The 19,706-nt window shown below is 42.9% G+C and overlaps 1 protein-coding gene across 2 annotated transcripts in view; it reads left to right on the forward strand.

Moving 5' to 3' along the window:
* Positions 1–19,706, forward strand: part of pum3 (pumilio RNA-binding family member 3) — a 71,418-nt gene that overhangs the window by 10,259 nt on the left and 41,453 nt on the right. For both annotated transcript variants that reach the window (XM_070881296.1, XM_070881287.1), the window contains exons 3-8: positions 9,930–10,127; positions 11,575–11,710; positions 13,493–13,568; positions 14,431–14,524; positions 14,621–14,687; positions 15,996–16,170. In XM_070881296.1, the coding sequence (XP_070737397.1) occupies positions 9,930–10,127; positions 11,575–11,710; positions 13,493–13,568; positions 14,431–14,524; positions 14,621–14,687; positions 15,996–16,170 (746 nt within the window). The remainder of the gene's footprint in view (positions 1–9,929; positions 10,128–11,574; positions 11,711–13,492; positions 13,569–14,430; positions 14,525–14,620; positions 14,688–15,995; positions 16,171–19,706) is intronic.

Below are 19,706 nucleotides of genomic sequence, written 5' to 3' on the forward strand. Positions count from 1 at the left end.
CTCTCTCTGTCTCTCTCAGTCTCTCTCTCTCTCTGTCTCTCTCTATCAGTCTCTCTCTCTCTCCATCAGTCTCTCTCTCTCTCTCTCTCTCCATCAGTCTCTCTCTCTCTCTCTCCATCAGTCTCTCTCTCTCTCTCCATCAGTCTCTCTCTCTCTCTCCACCAGTCTCTCTCTCCACCAGTCTCTCTCTCTCCACCAGTCTCTCTCTCTCCACCAGTCTCTCTCTCTCCATCAGTCTCTCTCTCTCCACCAGTCTCTCTCTCTCCACCAGTCTCTCTCTCTCTCCACCAGTTCTCTCTCTCTCCATCAGTCTCTCTCTCTCCATCAGTCTCTCTCTCTCCATCAGTCTCTCTCTCTCCATCAGTCTCTCTCTCTCATCAGTCTCTCTCTCTCCATCAGTCTCTCTCTCTCCATCAGTCTCTCTCTCTCCATCAGTCTCTCTCTCTCCATCAGTCTCTCTCTCTCATCAGTCTCTCTCTCTCCATCAGTCTCTCTCTCTCCATCAGTCTCTCTCTCTCCATCAGTCTCTCTCTCTCCATCAGTCTCTCTCTCTCCATCAGTCTCTCTCTCTCCATCAGTCTCTCTCTCTCCATCAGTCTCTCTCTCTCCATCAGTCTCTCTCTCTCCATCAGTCTCTCTCTCTCCATCAGTCTCTCTCTCTCCATCAGTCTCTCTCTCTCCATCAGTCTCTCTCTCTCCATCAGTCTCTCTCTCTCCATCAGTCTCTCTCTCTCCATCAGTCTCTCTCTCTCCATCAGTCTCTCTCTCTCCATCAGTCTCTCTCTCTCCATCAGTCTCTCTCTCTCCATCAGTCTCTCTCTCTCCATCAGTCTCTCTCTCTCCATCAGTCTCTCTCTCTCCATCAGTCTCTCTCTCTCCATCAGTCTCTCTCTCTCCATCAGTCTCTCTCTCTCCCATCAGTCTCTCTCTCTCCATCAGTCTCTCTCTCTCCATCAGTCTCTCTCTCTCCATCAGTCTCTCTCTCTCCATCAGGTCTCTCTCCCTCTCCATCAGTCTCTCTCTCTCCATCAGTCTCTCTCTCTCCATCAGTCTCTCTCTCTCCATCAGTCTCTCTCTCTCCATCAGTCTCTCTCTCTCCATCAGTCTCTCTCTCTCCATCAGTCTCTCTCTCTCTCCATCAGTCTCTCTCTCTCCATCAGTCTCTCTCTCTCCATCAGTCTCTCTCTCTCCATCAGTCTCTCTCTCTCCATCAGTCTCTCTCTCTCTCCATCAGTCTCTCTCTCTCTCCATCAGTCTCTCTCTCTCTCCATCAGTCTCTCTCTCTCTCCATCAGTCTCTCTCTCTCTCCATCAGTCTCTCTCTCTCTCCATCAGTCTCTCTCTCTCTCCATCAGTCTCTCTCTCTCTCCATCAGTCTCTCTCTCTCTCCATCAGTCTCTCTCTCTCTCCATCAGTCTCTCTCTCTCTCCATCAGTCTCTCTCTCTCTCCATCAGTCTCTCTCTCTCTCCATCAGTCTCTCTCTCTCTCCATCAGTCTCTCTCTCTCTCCATCAGTCTCTCTCTCTCTCCATCAGTCTCTCTCTCTCTCCATCAGTCTCTCTCTCTCTCCATCAGTCTCTCTCTCTCTCCATCAGTCTCTCTCTCTCTCCATCAGTCTCTCTCTCTCTCCATCAGTCTCTCTCTCTCTCCATCAGTCTCTCTCTCTCTCCATCAGTCTCTCTCTCTCTCCATCAGTCTCTCTCTCTCTCCATCAGTCTCTCTCTCTCTCCATCAGTCTCTCTCTCTCTCCATCAGTCTCTCTCTCTCCATCAGTCTCTCTCTCTCTCCATCAGTCTCTCTCTCTCCATCAGTCTCTCTCTCTCTCCATCAGTCTCTCTCTCTCTCCATCAGTCTCTCTCTCTCTCCATCAGTCTCTCTCTCTCTCCATCAGTCTCTCTCTCTCTTCCATCAGTCTCTCTCTCTCTCCATCAGTCTCTCTCTCTCTCCATCAGTCTCTCTCTCTCTCCATCAGTCTCTCTCTCTCTCCATCAGTCTCTCTCTCTCTCCATCAGTCTCTCTCTCTCTCCATCAGTCTCTCTCTCTCTCCATCAGTCTCTCTCTCTCTCTTCCATCAGTCTCTCTCTCTCTCCATCAGTCTCCTCTCCTCTCCATCAGTCTCTCTCTCTCTCCATCAGTCTCTCTCTCTCTCCATCAGTCTCTCTCTCTCTCCATCAGTCTCTCTCTCTCTCACTCTCTCTCTCTCTCCATCAGTCTCCTCTCTCTCCATCAGTCTCTCTCTCTCTCCATCAGTCTCTCTCTCTCTCCATCACTCTCTCTCTCTCTCCATCACTCTCTCTCTCTCTCCATCACTCTCTCTCTCTCTCCATCACTCTCTCTCTCTCTCCATCACTCTCTCTCTCTCTCCATCACTCTCTCTCTCTCTCCATCACTCTCTCTCTCTCTCCATCACTCTCTCTCTCTCTCCATCACTCTCTCTCTCTCCATCACTCTCTCTCTCTCTCCATCACTCTCTCTCTCTCTCCATCACTCTCTCTCTCTCCTCCATCACTCTCTCTCTCTCTCCATCATCTCTCTCTCTCTCCATCAGTCTCTCTCTCTCCATCAGTCTCTCTCTCTCTCCATCAGTCTCTCTCTCTCTCTCCATCAGTTCTCTCTCTCTCTCCATCAGTCTCTCTCTCTCTCCATCAGTCTCTCTCTCTCTCCATCAGCTCTCTCTCTCTCCATCAGTCTCTCTCTCTCTCCATCAGTCTCTCTCTCTCTCCATCAGTCTCTCTCTCTCTCCATCAGTCTCTCTCTCTCTCCATCAGTCTCTCTCTCTCTCCATCAGTCTCTCTCTCTCTCCATCAGTCTCTCTCTCTCTCCATCAGTCTCTCTCTCTCTCCATCAGTCTCTCTCTCTCTCCATCAGTCTCTCTCTCTCTCCATCAGTCTCTCTCTCTCTCCATCAGTCTCTCTCTCTCTCCATCAGTCTCTCTCTCTCCATCAGTCTCTCTCTCTCTCCATCAGTCTCTCTCTCTCTCCATCAGTCTCTCTCTCTCTCCATCAGTCTCTCTCTCTCTCCATCAGTCTCTCTCTCTCTCCATCAGTCTCTCTCTCTCTCCATCAGTCTCTCTCTCTCTCCATCAGTCTCTCTCTCTCTCCATCAGTCTCTCTCTCTCTCCATCAGTCTCTCTCTCTCTCCATCAGTCTCTCTCTCTCTCCATCAGTCTCTCTCTCTCTCCATCAGTCTCTCTCTCTCTCCATCAGTCTCTCTCTCTCTCCATCAGTCTCTCTCTCTCTCCATCAGTCTCTCTCTCTCTCCATCAGTCTCTCTCTCTCTCCATCAGTCTCTCTCTCTCTCCATCAGTCTCTCTCTCTCTCCATCAGTCTCTCTCTCTCTCATCAGTCTCTCTCTCTCTCCATCAGTCTCTCTCTCTCTCCATCAGTCTCTCTCTCTCTCCATCAGTCTCTCTCTCTCTCCATCAGTCTCTCTCTCTCTCATCAGTCTCTCTCTCTCCATCAGTCTCTCTCTCTCTCCATCAGTCTCTCTCTCTCTCCATCAGTCTCTCTCTCTCTCCATCAGTCTCTCTCTCTCCATCAGTCTCTCTCTCTCCATCAGTCTCTCTCTCTCCATCAGTCTCTCTCTCTCTCCATCAGTCTCTCTCTCTCTCCATCAGTCTCTCTCTCTCCATCAGTCTCTCTCTCTCTCCATCAGTCTCTCTCTCTCTCCATCAGTCTCTCTCTCTCTCCATCAGTCTCTCTCTCTCCATCAGTCTCTCTCTCTCTCCATCAGTCTCTCTCTCTCTCCATCAGTCTCTCTCTCTCTCCATCAGTCTCTCTCTCTCTCCATCAGTCTCTCTCTCTCTCCATCAGTCTCTCTCTCTCTCCATCAGTCTCTCTCTCTCCATCAGTCTCTCTCTCTCTCCATCAGTCTCTCTCTCTCTCATCAGTCTCTCTCTCTCCATCAGTCTCTCTCTCTCCATCAGTCTCTCTCTCTCCATCAGTCTCTCTCTCTCCATCAGTCTCTCTCTCTCCATCAGTCTCTCTCTCTCCATCAGTCTCTCTCTCTCCATCAGTCTCTCTCTCTCCATCAGTCTCTCTCTCTCCATCAGTCTCTCTCTCTCCATCAGTCTCTCTCTCTCCATCAGTCTCTCTCTCTCCATCAGTCTCTCTCTCTCCATCAGTCTCTCTCTCTCCATCAGTCTCTCTCTCTCCATCAGTCTCTCTCTCTCCATCAGTCTCTCTCTCTCCATCAGTCTCTCTCTCTCCATCAGTCTCTCTCTCTCCATCAGTCTCTCTCTCTCCATCAGTCTCTCTCTCTCCATCAGTCTCTCTCTCTCCATCAGTCTCTCTCTCTCCATCAGTCTCTCTCTCTCCATCAGTCTCTCTCTCTCCATCAGTCTCTCTCTCTCCATCAGTCTCTCTCTCTCCATCAGTCTCTCTCTCTCCATCAGTCTCTCTCTCTCCATCAGTCTCTCTCTCTCCATCAGTCTCTCTCTCTCCATCAGTCTCTCTCTCTCCATCAGTCTCTCTCTCTCCATCAGTCTCTCTCTCTCCATCAGTCTCTCTCTCTCCATCAGTCTCTCTCTCTCCATCAGTCTCTCTCTCTCCATCAGTCTCTCTCTCTCCATCAGTCTCTCTCTCTCCATCAGTCTCTCTCTCTCTCATCAGTCTCTCTCTCTCTCCATCAGTCTCTCTCTCTCCATCAGTCTCTCTCTCTCTCCCATCAGTCTCTCTCTCTCTCCATCAGTCTCTCTCTCTCTCCATCAGTCTCTCTCTCTCTCCATCAGTCTCTCTCTCTCTCCATCAGTCTCTCTCTCTCTCCATCAGTCTCTCTCTCTCTCCATCAGTCTCTCTCTCTCTCCATCAGTCTCTCTCTCTCTCCATCAGTCTCTCTCTCTCTCCATCAGTCTCTCTCTCTCTCCATCAGTCTCTCTCTCTCTCCATCAGTCTCTCTCTCTCTCCATCAGTCTCTCTCTCTCTCCATCAGTCTCTCTCTCTCTCCATCAGTCTCTCTCTCTCTCCATCAGTCTCTCTCTCTCTCCATCAGTCTCTCTCTCTCTCCATCAGTCTCTCTCTCTCTCCATCAGTCTCTCTCTCTCTCCATCAGTCTCTCTCTCTCTCCATCAGTCTCTCTCTCTCTCCATCAGTCTCTCTCTCTCTCCATCAGTCTCTCTCTCTCTCCATCAGTCTCTCTCTCTCTCCATCAGTCTCTCTCTCTCTCCATCAGTCTCTCTCTCTCTCCATCAGTCTCTCTCTCTCTCCATCAGTCTCTCTCTCTCTCCATCAGTCTCTCTCTCTCTCCATCAGTCTCTCTCTCTCTCCATCAGTCTCTCTCTCTCTCCATCAGTCTCTCTCTCTCTCCATCAGTCTCTCTCTCTCTCCATCAGTCTCTCTCTCTCTCCATCAGTCTCTCTCTCTCTCCATCAGTCTCTCTCTCTCTCCATCAGTCTCTCTCTCTCTCCATCAGTCTCTCTCTCTCTCCATCAGTCTCTCTCTCTCTCCATCAGTCTCTCTCTCTCTCCATCAGTCTCTCTCTCTCTCCATCAGTCTCTCTCTCTCTCCATCAGTCTCTCTCTCTCTCCATCAGTCTCTCTCTCTCTCCATCAGTCTCTCTCTCTCTCCATCAGTCTCTCTCTCTCTCCATCAGTCTCTCTCTCTCTCCATCAGTCTCTCTCTCTCTCCATCAGTCTCTCTCTCTCTCCATCAGTCTCTCTCTCTCTCCATCAGTCTCTCTCTCTCTCCATCAGTCTCTCTCTCTCTCCATCAGTCTCTCTCTCTCTCCATCAGTCTCTCTCTCTCTCCATCAGTCTCTCTCTCTCTCCATCAGTCTCTCTCTCTCTCCATCAGTCTCTCTCTCTCTCCATCAGTCTCTCTCTCTCTCCACTCTCTCTCTCTCTCTCTCTCTCTCTCTCTCTCTCTCTCTCTCTCTCTCTCTCTCTCCATCAGTCTCTCTCTCTCTCTCTCTCTCTCTCTCTCTCTCTCCATCAGTGTGTCTCTCTGTCTCTGTTCTGTCTCTCTCTGTCTCCATCAGTCTCTCTCTCTCTCTCTCTCTCTCTCTCTCTCTCTCTCTCTCTCTCTCTCTCTCTCTCTCTCTCCATCTGTGTGTGTGTGTGTGTGTCTCTCTCTCCATCAGTGTGTGTGTCTCTCTCTATCTCTGTCTCCATCTATAGCCCCTGACCAATGTTCCCTCTAATTCTATTTTTGGGCTGTGTGGCCCATTCAATGTTCTGCATGTGCGCAGTTTTTTGTTTAAAAGCTGGCTCACTGTCTGTGCAGGACCTCCAGCGTGCTGTGGGGCCGCACAACTTTGAGGCAACATTGCCTCTCGCTCTCTGTAAGCAATGCTGTGGGTGAATAACTAGTATATTATTAAAAACTATTAAAGCATGCATTTTATGCCCATCACATTGTGCTATTGCATGTTTTGATTTGCAGCTTTGTAAGTATCCCAACTCGCTTGTATCTATGCAGACTTGTGAAAATTTACCAAACGTGAAACTCAACTAATCAAATCACTCAAAAGAAATAAAAATCCTTTTAGTCTCTCTTTCTTAAACAATTAAAATTTCTAATGTCTAAAATAAGGTTTATAATGTTGAGGCATTAAAAAAAAGACATATTTCACAATAACATGACTAAACTGAACTATAAAATTGTGCCTTTGAGTACTTTTATTAATGAAGACCTCAGCCTGCCTTCGAATGACTTTGCATGGTTTCTCAGTGCAAAGGAAGGGTACGTCTCCTTGTATAAAAGAATGACCTTTTTCCAAATGATTTAAAAATAGCTACAAAATGAATTTTTCAGAGTGTTATATCAACTGCTTAAGTTTTAGTTCAGAAAGCACAAATCCACAATCACTAGTTAGCCAGAGAGAAAAAGGGATTTTACCACGACTGCTTGTTACAATCCCAAATCAGTTATTTATTGTGACAGCTTTTTAGAATTTGAAAATAATGACTATTTAATGAAACATTTCATATAATTTTTTTCAGTAATTTGAGATTTTATTATAAAGAAACTGGAATCAAATTCTGAAAGCTTTTCAAGTAAACATTTCAGACTACATGCTGGCAACTACTTTGTTTATACTGTCTGGTTAAAAAATATTCACATTGAGGTAAAAGAAGTACATTTTGGGATTTATTATTGAATTAAAATATTTTTGCGAAACTGATCATCCCAGTGTGTCAAACCCCAGCATTACCTTAAAGTAACCTGTTTTTTAAAAATAAAAACATGTCCATCTCATTTGAACTGCGTGGAATTTTTTTCATAGAATGTACACCACAGAAAAAGGCCATGTGGCCTAACTGGTCCATGCCAGTATTTATGCTCCACACAAGCCTCCTCCTACTTTATCATCTCGCCCCATCGGCATAACCTTCTATTTCTTTCTCCCTTGTGTACTTATTTACTTATGCATCCTCCTGTCAAAGTTGGTCCTACTTCATTTGCTTGAAATCCTGTGCAGAGAATTTTGCAGATGCTTGGTTATCGCACAATTGTCAGGATAAACTGTACCACTTAATTACCTTTGTGCTTTGTTAGTTCCCAAATTACATTGTCATCGTCGTCTTCTTAGGCAGTCCCCCAGAGTTGAGGATGACTTGCTTCCACACTAACATGAGTTCCCAGGTGATTGATGAGACCAATGCGGGACCTACAGTCTCTGTCACAGGTGGGGCAGATGGTGGTTGGAGGGACGGGTGGGTGTGGTGCTTGATTTGTCGTACGCTCCTTCAGCTGTTTGTACTTGGCTTCCATGTACTCCCGGCGAAGAGACTTGGGCCCCAAGTTTCCACATGATTTGCTTCTGATTTTTAGGAGCAACTGGTGTAGAACGGAGTATCTTAGAAATCGGAATTCTCCACATTTAGTTTTCTGCAGTTCTAGTCAGGTAGAACAGTTTCACTTTGGAACAGAATTTTTTTTTCAAAAGGGAGCGTGTCCGGCCACTGACGCCTGATTTCAAAGTTTCCACAGTGAAAACGTACTCCAAACTAACTTAGAATGGAGTAAGTGAAGATTTTTGTACGCTTGAAAAAACCTTGTCTACACTTTAAAAAATCAGGCGCAGGTTACAAATTAGGCATAGGGAACGAGGGGGTGGGGGGGAAGGGAAGTCATTAAATTCTACAATCAATCCTTAGTTATACTTATACAAATATTATGCAAATAAATCCAACCTGAATAAAAATTTATAAGCAAAAAAAAGATTAAATGAACCATGTTCCTACCTGTGTGAAAGTGCTTCAGGCAGGCCTTTCAGGCAGAGGTATGGCGTCAGTGTCTCGACGGCAGCAAGCAGCCTTCGAGCTGAGCTGTGGTGCTTGAGGTAGGCCTTCATTCCCCGCGAAGATGCAGCACCCGGACGGACGTGAGGCCATTCGGCCATAGGATTGCAGCGGTGTCAGTGGCTGGTCGGGAGCCGAAGAAAGAACAGCAGCAGCCTTCGAGCTGTGAGGGGGACTGACTGAGGCCATTTGGACAGGGAGAGGCAGCCACATCGACATCTTTATATTTAAATTTGCAGAATGGGTGCACCACATATTATGCAATGGTTTGCTTCCTCATGCAAGAAATTCTTTGTTCTTGGTGGAAGTTGATCCATTGCAAAGTTCAATTGGCACTTTTATTTCTCCAAACACACAGTCCTTAATTTGCAGGCACCGGTTCTGCAAGTTTAGCAGTGAAAAGCTGAACTCACTGATTTCAGCAGGTGATTTATTCAGCAGTGCTGCTAAAAGCACTCCCTCACACAGAAATATAAAGAAAATTAAAATACAAGCCTTTGCAGGGGTCCAAGAAACAAATCTTCACTTTTTCTGCAGTACTTTTAAAAATGGCCGAGTGCCAATGTTTACTTCAGACTGCGCGTACGCGCACGCTCCAATGCGCACGCGCAGGGTTGCCGGCACCAAGAAGCCTCATTTCAATTGTACCCGCCCCCTCCTAATTACAAAATCGGCGCGAGTGGTAGGCTCCGTCCCCTGTGCGCCGCGCCAAGCAGACATCGAGCTCCAATACCACACTTTTTTTCGGCGCGAAAAACAGGCGCCCAGCTCTGAGGTGCACCTTTTTCGCCGCGTGTGGAAACTTGGGGCCATGAAGTGTTCAGTGCCTTCTTGGATGCTTCTCCTCCAGTTTGAGTGGTCTTTGGTCAAGGACGCTTTGTGGGTGTCCTTGAAGCATTTTCTCTACCCTCCTGGGGCTCGCCTGCCGTGACGTAGCTCGGAGTAGAGTGCTTGTGTCAGGAGTCTAGTATCAGGCATGCAGACAATGTGGTCCGTCCATCGGAGCTGATCGAGCGCGGTCAATGCCTCGATGTTGGCCTGAGCCAGAACATTGATGTTGGTGTGCCTATCCTGCCAATGAATTCGCAGGATTTTGTGGAGGCAGAATTGGTGGTGCTTCTCCAGTGCTTTGAGGTGCCTACTGTACATCGTCCATATCTCTGAAGCATATAGGAGGGCGGGTATCACTACTGCTCTGTAGACCATGAGCTTGGTGCCGGGTTGAGATCCTGATCTAAGAACACACTTTTCCTCCGGCTGCACTGGCACACTGAAGGCGGTGTTGGATTTCGTCATCAATGTCTGTCCTTGCTGATAGTAGGCTCCCTAGGTATGGAAAGTGGTTGACATTGTCCAAAGTCTCATCGTGGATCTTGATGATTGGGGGGCAGTACAGTGTGGCGGGGGCTGGTTGGTAGAGAACCTTTGTCGTCTTGATATTTAGTGTAAGGCCCAGACTCTCGTACACTTCAGTGAAGGTGTCAACGATGGTTTGGAGTTCGGCCTCCGAGTGTGCACAAACGCAAGCGTAATTCAATGACCGAAGTTGGAACAACTTTGGATCTGGACTGGAGGCGTCAGAGGTTGAACAATTTCCCGCTTGTCCTGAGGCTTTGTTTTTTAGTTGTTGTTATGATGTAATAGAAAGTACAGTCATTTGTGTGTTAACTTGCTTTTGTTCTTTTACATAGGTTCTGACACTCCCAGAAAATTCAAAGGTGAAGCTGGGAAAGGCAAATCAAAGTTCAGATCTCAAAAGTATGAGAAAGGGACAGAAAAGTTTACTCCCAAAAAGTTTGCAAATGCTACTGGAAAAGCAAATGTAACAAAGTTTAAGGGAAAGCAGCAGACTGGAATTAAGAGGAAGCAGTCAGCTGGAGATGAAGAGGGTATGTAGCCGATTGTATTTTCTTTGGGTTGGGCTCTCGTAGTTGGGATTTGTTTCATTAAGCAGACCTTCAGAATGAAAATAAAAATAACTGCTAACCTTTTCAAATGAAATTTTAGAAGTACATCTTTTAAAATTTGTAGCATTATATATAAATATTGCTGGAAATTATTGGCTGGATTTTTGCTAATTTCAAGCTTCGTCTAATCTGTATATAATACGACCTGTAATTTACCCCTCTAAAATTAAACATCGCTTCTTCAAATGTTTTAGATTAACTTTCCAAACTATTTTTATACCCATCAGTAATTAGAAATATGAAAAATGAATGACCAGACTCCTAAATATGAAAAACCTAACCAGTTAGTGGCAGCAAGTTTTCAAAACGTCTGCATATTTAATACTGATTTGTGAGAAAGCACTGTGTTGTTTTGTCAATCTTGTTTTATGTTTTTTGATTATTGCTGGAAAAAGATTATATTGCTACACGAGAACTGATGACTGTTGTGCCTCTTGTGTACTGTGCTGACTTACCAGTTTACTACACTGCTGAACAATGTAGTTCTCTGTGAAGATTTCTTGATCTTGCGCTTGCAAGATTAAATGGTTTTTCCCTGATATGAGGGAATTGAAAATGAAGGACAAGGAAAATTACACTGGTCTTGCGCACATTAGTATCCATTATAGGTGCAATGTCCCGAATCCGGAATTCCGAAAATCAGAATTGTCCAAAAAAAAGACATTTTGTGCATAGCTGATGGAGTCATCCGGAATTATTGTCCAAAACCCGGACATTTTTGAGGTAAAACCCAAAATCCAGAATGGATTCGGTCAAGGATTCCAGATTTCAGACAAGAAAATAAAGTCTGAAATCCAGAATCCTTGCCCGTATCCGTGCCGGATTTCGGACCTTGCTGCTCAAAACCCGGCACGGATTCGGTCGAGGATTTCAGATTTCAAACTATTGATTTTCGTGTCTGAAATCCGGAAAAGCCCAAAAATCGGAATAGACTTGGTCCTGAGGATTCCGGATTTTGGATATTGTACCTGTACCAACAATAAAATCTTTGGATTGAGAAGATGTGAAGGAATTATCAGCTGTGTTTTTAAGCTTAAAATAATCTTATTTATAGTCTAACGCTAACTTTAATCATTTTAAATCCTGCTTTTTTAATGTGTATTTTTTCACTATTGCCTCAGTCAAACAGATAAAATAATTTGGGTTCTAGATTTTAATGCATCATTGTTGCTATTCCTTCTTGTGGATGAGATGGAACAGGTTTGTTGAGTATATCAATGGCATGGCTGCGTAGTGCCCTGTAATTGATTGTGAGTTCATGTAGCAATCTATCCATGGCATTTTAAAATGGGTGCAAGCTGTTAATTTGTGATGGATATAATTTGAAGCTCGTATAATGTGAAACTCGTAATATTTTGTATTGTTTTAGGCACAGCGGCAAAGAAACCTAAATGGGATGACTTCAAAAAGCAAAAGAAAGAACTAAAGCAGAATCGACAACAGGATAAGAAAACCAACTATGATTTAATTATCCGATCAAAGCAGATCTGGGAAAGTGTAAGAAGGTACTTTTAACAAAGTTGAACTTAATTATCATAAGTCTTGGAGATATATTTAAACTGATTAAATCACAAGGTTAGATTATAGTATATATAGTCGAATTCCTGTTAAAATCCCTGGATGAAGACTGCCTCCCATCTAAGTAAGTTGAGCACTGGTCTTCTAAGAAAGTTATGTTTGAATTCCAGTGTTATGCCATGCTTGAACCTTTTTATGCTCTTTTGCCATCAAGATTTCTTGCTGTACAACAGAAAAGTTTCCTCATTCCAATTTGATCATTTTAACTGCAGCCAGTTCTCCAGTCTGTAGATTCCTTGCATTATACACATCTGCATAGACGCCACTTTCTACCGTCTGGATCAGCTTGAAGTCCAGCTGTGGATTTATCATCGAGAATTATCGGCCCTGCTGTTTTGTGTGGTGCATAAATACGAGCGCCTGTTTCTGTGCTGTAAAATTCAATATAAAAGGATCGAATCACAATTTAAATATGATGGGAATTAATGAAAACTGTAGTAATATAAGTATAATTTTATTATAAAATTGCAATCTATACAGTGTGGTTATACCAACATTTATAGATTTATTTTTTTAAGCTTTTGCATCAAACCCAAACTTAAATATTGCAAAACTGAGTTTAAAAAAAAAATTAACAGCTGATACTGATTTCAATTCACTAATCTAATCACTTTGATTTGTATTTTAAATGTAATTTATCATAGGAAAAATACAGGGTGTGACAATACTCGGATACCTCAACATATTCCCATTTATTGTAAGGCATTTACCTGCAATCTAATGTTTTCATATAATGTGCTACAGAGGGGTAGTGTAGGCTTAATTCTTGAGTAATGGGCTTGCCAAGGAAAGAATTGGGTGATGGCAATGGAGATAATACCACTTAGTTAAATGGAGAATTGGTGATTAAAAGTAAGAAAATGCTTGTTTTTTATTACCATAATGGTGGGAAAGAAATTGAGAACTTCTTAGCTGCTGGATTGATGTTGGGCACACCCATAACTAGGAAGTTCAAAAGGGAAACTAAGAGAACAACTGACTTAAAGCATCCGGAGCTAACTGGGATGGTGCGGAGGTGCTGGATCATCGTCCTGAATAAGGCAAACTGAAACTTGGTTTTTGAAGTGATTTGCAGCTGCCACTGTCGGTAAACTTTAAATGAAGAAAAGCGGTCTCTAGTCTGCAGTATCTATTGGATGAAAGATTAAATCTTGCCTTTATGAAGTCACTTATGGGGCGAACAGCATATTTTTGGTGTAAAATGCTTATCCACTTGTGTGATTTGGGGACAATAATTATAGTTCTGCTTTTAGAGCATTCGCTTCTCATTCCATCAGAATGCTGCTTCTGTCCAGTAATTTAAGTTGATCAGTATTCAGGTATTGGGGTAGTTCAGTCCATGGATACCAATTCCAGATCCATCAGTAGTTTAAGAATTTTTTTATTGGTTACATCATAAAGCTGACAGTAATTGCCATGAATGTGCTGTAGTTTTTGACCACAATCTTGCTGCTCTTTCTGGTATTAACTAATTGCAGGTGACAAATGTTTCGAATTCCTTGCAGAATCACCTTCAAGGAGAACTGTTTTTGTATTTATTAAAAAAAAGTATGTTTTCAAAATAAGACCACAAAGTGGCTTTGTCTAGTTTTAGAAATAGTAATTTATTAAAATTGTTTTAGGCTCTAAATAACCTTTTGGAACATGTATTTCCTGTAAGAGTGTTTATTTATATATATATATATTAATGTTTTTCAATTGCTTTATAGAAAAGACTGCAGTAAAGAGAAGAAAGCAGAACTTATGCAAGAATTGCAGAAGCTAGTCCACGGGAACATTAAAAATGTATGGCTTTTTTTTCAGTTGTCCATTCAACCTTTCATTGTATCTTAGGATTTGGTTAAATAGACATCATATATGCACAACACTCCAGATATATCACACTGTTTAAGTCAAAGTTCTATATCACACTTAATACTAGAATGTTTGCAACTTCTTAATTGTCCTTTTAGTGTTATAATTATAGCCTGACCTGCAAATCACATCAGTATTCATTTGAATACTGTTGAGTAATTATGCCTTGTAGTCTAAAAGAGACTCTCCTACACTTCATCAGCAGAATAATACATTGTTTTACATTGTATAATGTTCCTGTCATTAAAAAAAAAAGGCTTAACCATGAGTGGTGCCATAGGGAGTTCTGCACGTTCTGAGTGTGTGCATCACATTTTAGATGTAACACTTACATATACCAAATGTTGAAAATAAAGAGAAAGAAGGGCAATTAATTCATGCTGCTTTTTATTTTCCTGTCTTGGAACTGGAAGCTTTTTGTCTGCCAAACATCTCTTCAAATAGCAATTAAATTCTGACTTCAGTTTGTTTTTAGATTGAGAAAATAGACTTTGACGGCTCCATGTTGACATTCTCCTATCTATAAAACCGATTTAACTGAGCGATGTCACAGGAATCTCATCAGGACATCTGTGATTTCCAAGTATCGGATTCTTGTGTTGACATAAAAATGCTATTGAAAGTTCAGTGTTGGCTTTTTTTTTAAGTATTCCTGGGGATTGTGTGTTTCTCAAAGTATCTCGCTGACTCCATATTAATTCTCCTTCAGTAAACTAGAAATTCTAACATTTATGTGGCTTAGAGATTGCAAGTTTGATATTCGCTTGAATTGTGAGTTATCAACTCTTTCCAGATTGCTTTTGCACATGATTCCGCCCGAGTTATCCAGTGTTATATTCAGTTTGGGGATGAACGGCAAAGGCAAGAGGCCTTTGAGGAATTGAAAGGTATTTGAAATCTTTGTATACTCTTCGTTACATTGAGGAAAGATGTTTTCTAAAATATTTCCCTTCGCTTGATACTGACTTGTGTTTTGTTTCCAGAGCATTTGGTTGACTTGAGCAAATCCAAATATGGCAGGCATATTGTGAAAAAAATTCTAATGTATGGGTAAGTAGAAAGTTTAGTGATCCTGGAAGCAAAAATCCAGAACTCTGCATTTTACGATGTTTCTAACTTTTTTAGGTCTTGTTTCTGGTGTTCTTCAGTTTTAATGCATCAAATTAAATCAACTGGTAAATTGTCCCTCAGACTTGATGACAGTTTTCCACTTGTCCACTAAGACATTGGTGCGTCTGTCCTCCCAGGGATTTTGCAGCGACATTGTTGGCGGTATTTCTCCAGCGATTTGAGGTGTCTACTGTACATGGTCCACGTCTCTTGAGCCATACAGGAGGGCGGGTATCACTACAACTCTGTAGACCATAAGCTTAGTGCCAGATTTGAGGGCCTGATCTTCGAACACACACTTCCTCAGGCAGCCAATGGGTGCACTGGAGGTGGTGTTGAACCTCATCGTTGGTGTCTGCCCTTGCTGATCATAGGCTCCCGAGGTATGGAAAGCAAGCGCAGGCAGCGGAAGGAGCGTGCGGCAAACCAGACTCCCCACCCACCCTTTCCTTCAATGACTCTCCCACCTGTGACAGAGACTGTAATTCCTGTATTAGACTGTTCAGTCACTGAAGAACTCACATTTAGAGTGGAAGCAAGTCTTCCTCGAGTTTGAGGGACTGCCTCTCATGATGAGCACTAAAATTTTGTCAGGGACATAATCCCAAGCAGTTATTTACTGGACCACTCTTAGCTAGGCTCCAACAGGCTGTATTGTGGCATAATGGGATGTGGGTCTGCATCTCTGATTTCTGAATAGCGAGTTCCTGGTTTCTAATTATGTCAGCATGGGGCATTCCTGAGTGGAAGCCAGGCACTTCCCATAAGAAACTAAGAGGGAGAGTTCAATATAGGACCAGTAGTCATGAAGACTGTAAGCTTGGTCTTACTGGAGCTCTTTCATTTGCTTTATGGATACTGGATAAACCTTCCTGTCTCCCAAAGCCATTCCTTGTGCCTTTTTGCCGAAGACCAAGAAAGGTAGAGGAAATCCGCATTGATCCCCAGCTCACTCAACATGATGATGTGCAGAGGCAAGTGATGACACAGGTCAATAGGAGGTAATCTGCAAGTGGCATCTGGGCAAGTAAAGAACATTTAACAAATTCTTGAGTGCGGTCAGATGAAGTAATCTATTACGAATCTCAACCAAATCTTGATTGCTTTTATGCCAAATATTAAATTTTACAATTTTAATTTTGAACAACAGTGGTTAAGCTTTCTAAGTGCAATGTTGTAAAAGCCCTTGCTGCTGTGCAAATTATTACGGTGTCGGTCTAGATTTCATGTGGGATTTTCTTTTGCTAGAAATAAGCAACAAGTGGCAGAAGTAATTAAAAGTTTTAAGGGTGAAGTGAAAAAAATGTTACGACATTCAGAGGCATCAACGATTGTGGAATATGCGTACAATGACAAAGCGATATTGGAACAGAGGAATATGTTAACAGAGGAACTATATGGAAACACGTTCATGATTTGCAAGGTAATTTTTAACCCTTATGTTTGCTAGTCCAGGAAAAAAAATTAATTGTCCATGCCTTTGTTGATTCTAACTTTTTGGTTTGCATACCATCACTGAAACAAACAGTAACATTACTGTAATAAAACTGCTCGCTGACAGGAATAGTGTGTGCATGAACTCAAATAATCATATAAGCTATTAACAAATTTTGAAATGTTTGATTACATGGCCTCTCTCTTTTTTTTCCCCTATATACTTATTGTCTTCTAACTTATTTCAAATTTTTAACCAATTATTCCTCCCCCTTTCCTCAATCCAAATTTTCGTTTGAAATATTGTAGTTGAATATTTCCTTCTGACTCACCCGCTGTCCATTTTGGAGGTGGTACCCACATTATCTAAACTGAATAAAAGATGGTCATAAACTTTACCAGATCATGCTTGAAAGGCTGTTGCAGGACAATGCAGACTAGTGGTTAAGGATGGTTATTTAAACTGCTGTCGCAGTTAGCAATGCTTCTTAATTTTGTATCACTTAAATCATTAAGAGTTGAAAAATGGTTCCTTCTCTGGTTGCTGATACAATCAATGTAATGTCCAAAAGAGGCCCCATTAGAAATGTGCGAAAATGTATTATATTTTTGTTTTCTCCGTCGTTCTTTGGAGGAGTACTTGACCTTCAGTTGCTGCTTTTTGTGCATTATTTCGACCAAATCACAGAATTTTCTCTCTTATACTAGTGTTCAGATTATTCAAATATTACTGACCGTGCAAATAATAAACTTTACACATTGATGAATGTAAAAATGTTAACTTTAATTTGGGAATGTGATAAACACCATATGCAAGTATGGTGCGTACCATAAAATTGTGGTAGGGAATTTCACCCATCCAAGGAACTATTGTTTTGACTTCACTATCAATAAGAAGTCTAATAGAGCAGCATAAAAAAGTCATTCATTCATAGGCAAGGCCAGCATTTATTGCCCATCCTAATTTCCCTTAACTGAGTGGCTTGTCATTTCAGAGGACAGTTAAAAGTCAACCACATTGCTGTGGGTCTCGAATCACATATAGGCCAGACCGGATAAGGACGGCAGGTTTCCTTCCCTAAAGGACATTAGTGAACTGAATGGGTTTTTAACGACAATCTTGATAGTTACATGTGGCCCAAATTTGGTCAGGAGTTGCTCCGTTTTTTTTGGAGTATCTTAAAAATCGCAATTCTGCACATTTAATTTGCGCCAGTGTAAGTGAGTTAGGATTTTTTAAAGTTTCGTCTTCTTTCCAAAAGGGGGCGTTAACAGCCACCTATGCCTGTTTTAGTCATTTAAGCTAGTTTGGACAGCTAATAGTTACTCCAAACTAACTTAGGCCAGCGTATGTGGCCACTTGTGGCCACACAGAAAAACTTTTGGAGAGTTAAGCAATCAGCACAAGTAAGTACATTTAAAGCACCACGCACTAAACAAAGAACAAAAATAAGCATTCAATAACAAATAAAAAATACAAGGAAACTAAGAGGACCTGCACCTAGCACCAAGACTTACAAAGCACAAAAAGTAATAAGCAATTAATTAACAAACAAAAAATAGAAGGAACCCTGCATCTAAAGCACCAAGACACAAGAAATAAGCAATTAATCAATAACATAAAAAGGTCGGCGAGTCGGCGGGGCCGTCGGTGAGTCAGAACCCTGAGGTCAGTGAGCTACACGTGTACAGCTTTCACTCGCTGCTCCACTGGCTCCAAACAGCCTCAATCCCGGGGGATGCCGCTCCGCTCCCCACCAGCCGATACTCCAAGCACTGCATTATTGGTGAGGAGTAATCACCTGGAGAAGTCCTTGTGGATTTAACTGTCAACAGTTCTTTCTCACTGTGTAGATCTGCTCCCGGTGATGTACCCTCAACCTCCTACTGACTGCAACTCAATTTGCATGCATGTGCAGTTGATACTCAGAAAAAGCTCAGAATCTCTTTAGTGAACTTAAACTGGGTCTCGAGATCACAAACAAACAAACAAACGAAGATCTACCTTCAGCGGGCCGCCGAGGAGGGAGCTCATTCGGCTAGGGATAGGGGCGGCGCGCTTCAAGCCCCTCCCACACAGCCTGCAGAGCACACGCAGAGATTCTGGGGGCGAGGAGCTACTGCACATGCGCACACACTTTAGTGCGCATGTCCAGAGGTCCCGGCACTGTTTTCAGCGCCGGAACCTGGCTCCACCTCAGAATCCAGTGGCCACGCTGCGCCACCATAAAGGAGAGGCTGGGGAGTGGCCAAACTCGGCCTGAAGATTTTTGGTGCCCTAATCGGTGTACAAAAGCGGCGCACCTCTGGTGAGTGCGCCAGAAATCTCTACTGGCCAAATTTGGGCCCATTGTCACTATTACTGACACTAGCTTTTTATTTTAATAATTGTATTTAAATTCCCCAGCTACCTTGCTGGGTTTTGAACCTCTGGATTACTAGTCCAGTAACATAACCACTATGCTACTGTTCCTATTTATGCAATATTGCAATTTTGATTTTGCGTTTTTAACATTGTTGTACTGATTATGTGCGGGGCCTGGCTTTGTGCCCATAGTTCCCTATATATTGAGTTAGTTTTATTCGTTGACCATAATATGGTAGAATTCTTTATTAAGATGCTGAGTGACACAGTTAATTCGGAGACTAGGGTCCTGAATTTAAGGAAAGATAACTTCGATGGTATGAGACGTGAATTGGCTAGAATAGACTGGGGAGTGATACTTGAAGAGTTGACGGTGGATAGGCAATGGCAAACATTTAAAGATCACATGGATGAACTTCAACAATTGTACATCCCTGTCTGGAGTAAAAATAAAACTGGGAAGGTGGCTCAACCGTGGCCAACAAGGGAAATTAAGGATAGTGTTAAATCCAAGTAAGAGGCATATAAATTGGCCAGAAAAAGCAGCAAACCTGAGGACTGGGAGAAATTTAGAATTCAGCAGAGGAGGACAAAGGGATTAATTAGGAGGGGGAAAATAGAGTATGAGAAGAAGCTTGCTGGGAACATAAAAATTGACTGCAAAAGCTTCTATAGATATGTGAAGAGAAAAAGATTAGTGAAGACAAACATAGGTCCCTTGCAGTCAGAGTCAGGTGAATTTATATTGGGAACAAAGAAATGGTGGACCAGTGAAACAAATACTTTGGTTCTGTCTTCGCGAAGGAAGACACAAATAACCTTCTGGAAATACCTAGTGAGAAGGAGGAACTGAGGAAATCCTTAAATTGTGTTTGGGAAATTGATGGGATTGAAGGCCGATAAATCTCCAGGACCTGCATCCCAGAGTACTTAAGGATGAAGCCCTAGAAATAATGGATGCATTGGTGATCATTTTCTAACAGTCTGTTGACTCTGGTTCGGTTCCTATGGCCTCGAGGGTAGCTAATGTTACACCACTTTTTAAGAAGGGAGGGAGAGAGAAAATGGGTAATTATAGACCGGTTAGCCTGACATCAGTAGTGGGGAAAATGTTGGAATCAATTATTAAAGATGAAATAGCACATTTGGAAAGCAGTGAC

The sequence above is a fragment of the Pristiophorus japonicus genome, chromosome 1 (genome assembly GCF_044704955.1).
Source record: "Pristiophorus japonicus isolate sPriJap1 chromosome 1, sPriJap1.hap1, whole genome shotgun sequence".
In the NCBI taxonomy this organism is placed as follows: Eukaryota; Metazoa; Chordata; class Chondrichthyes; family Pristiophoridae; genus Pristiophorus; species Pristiophorus japonicus.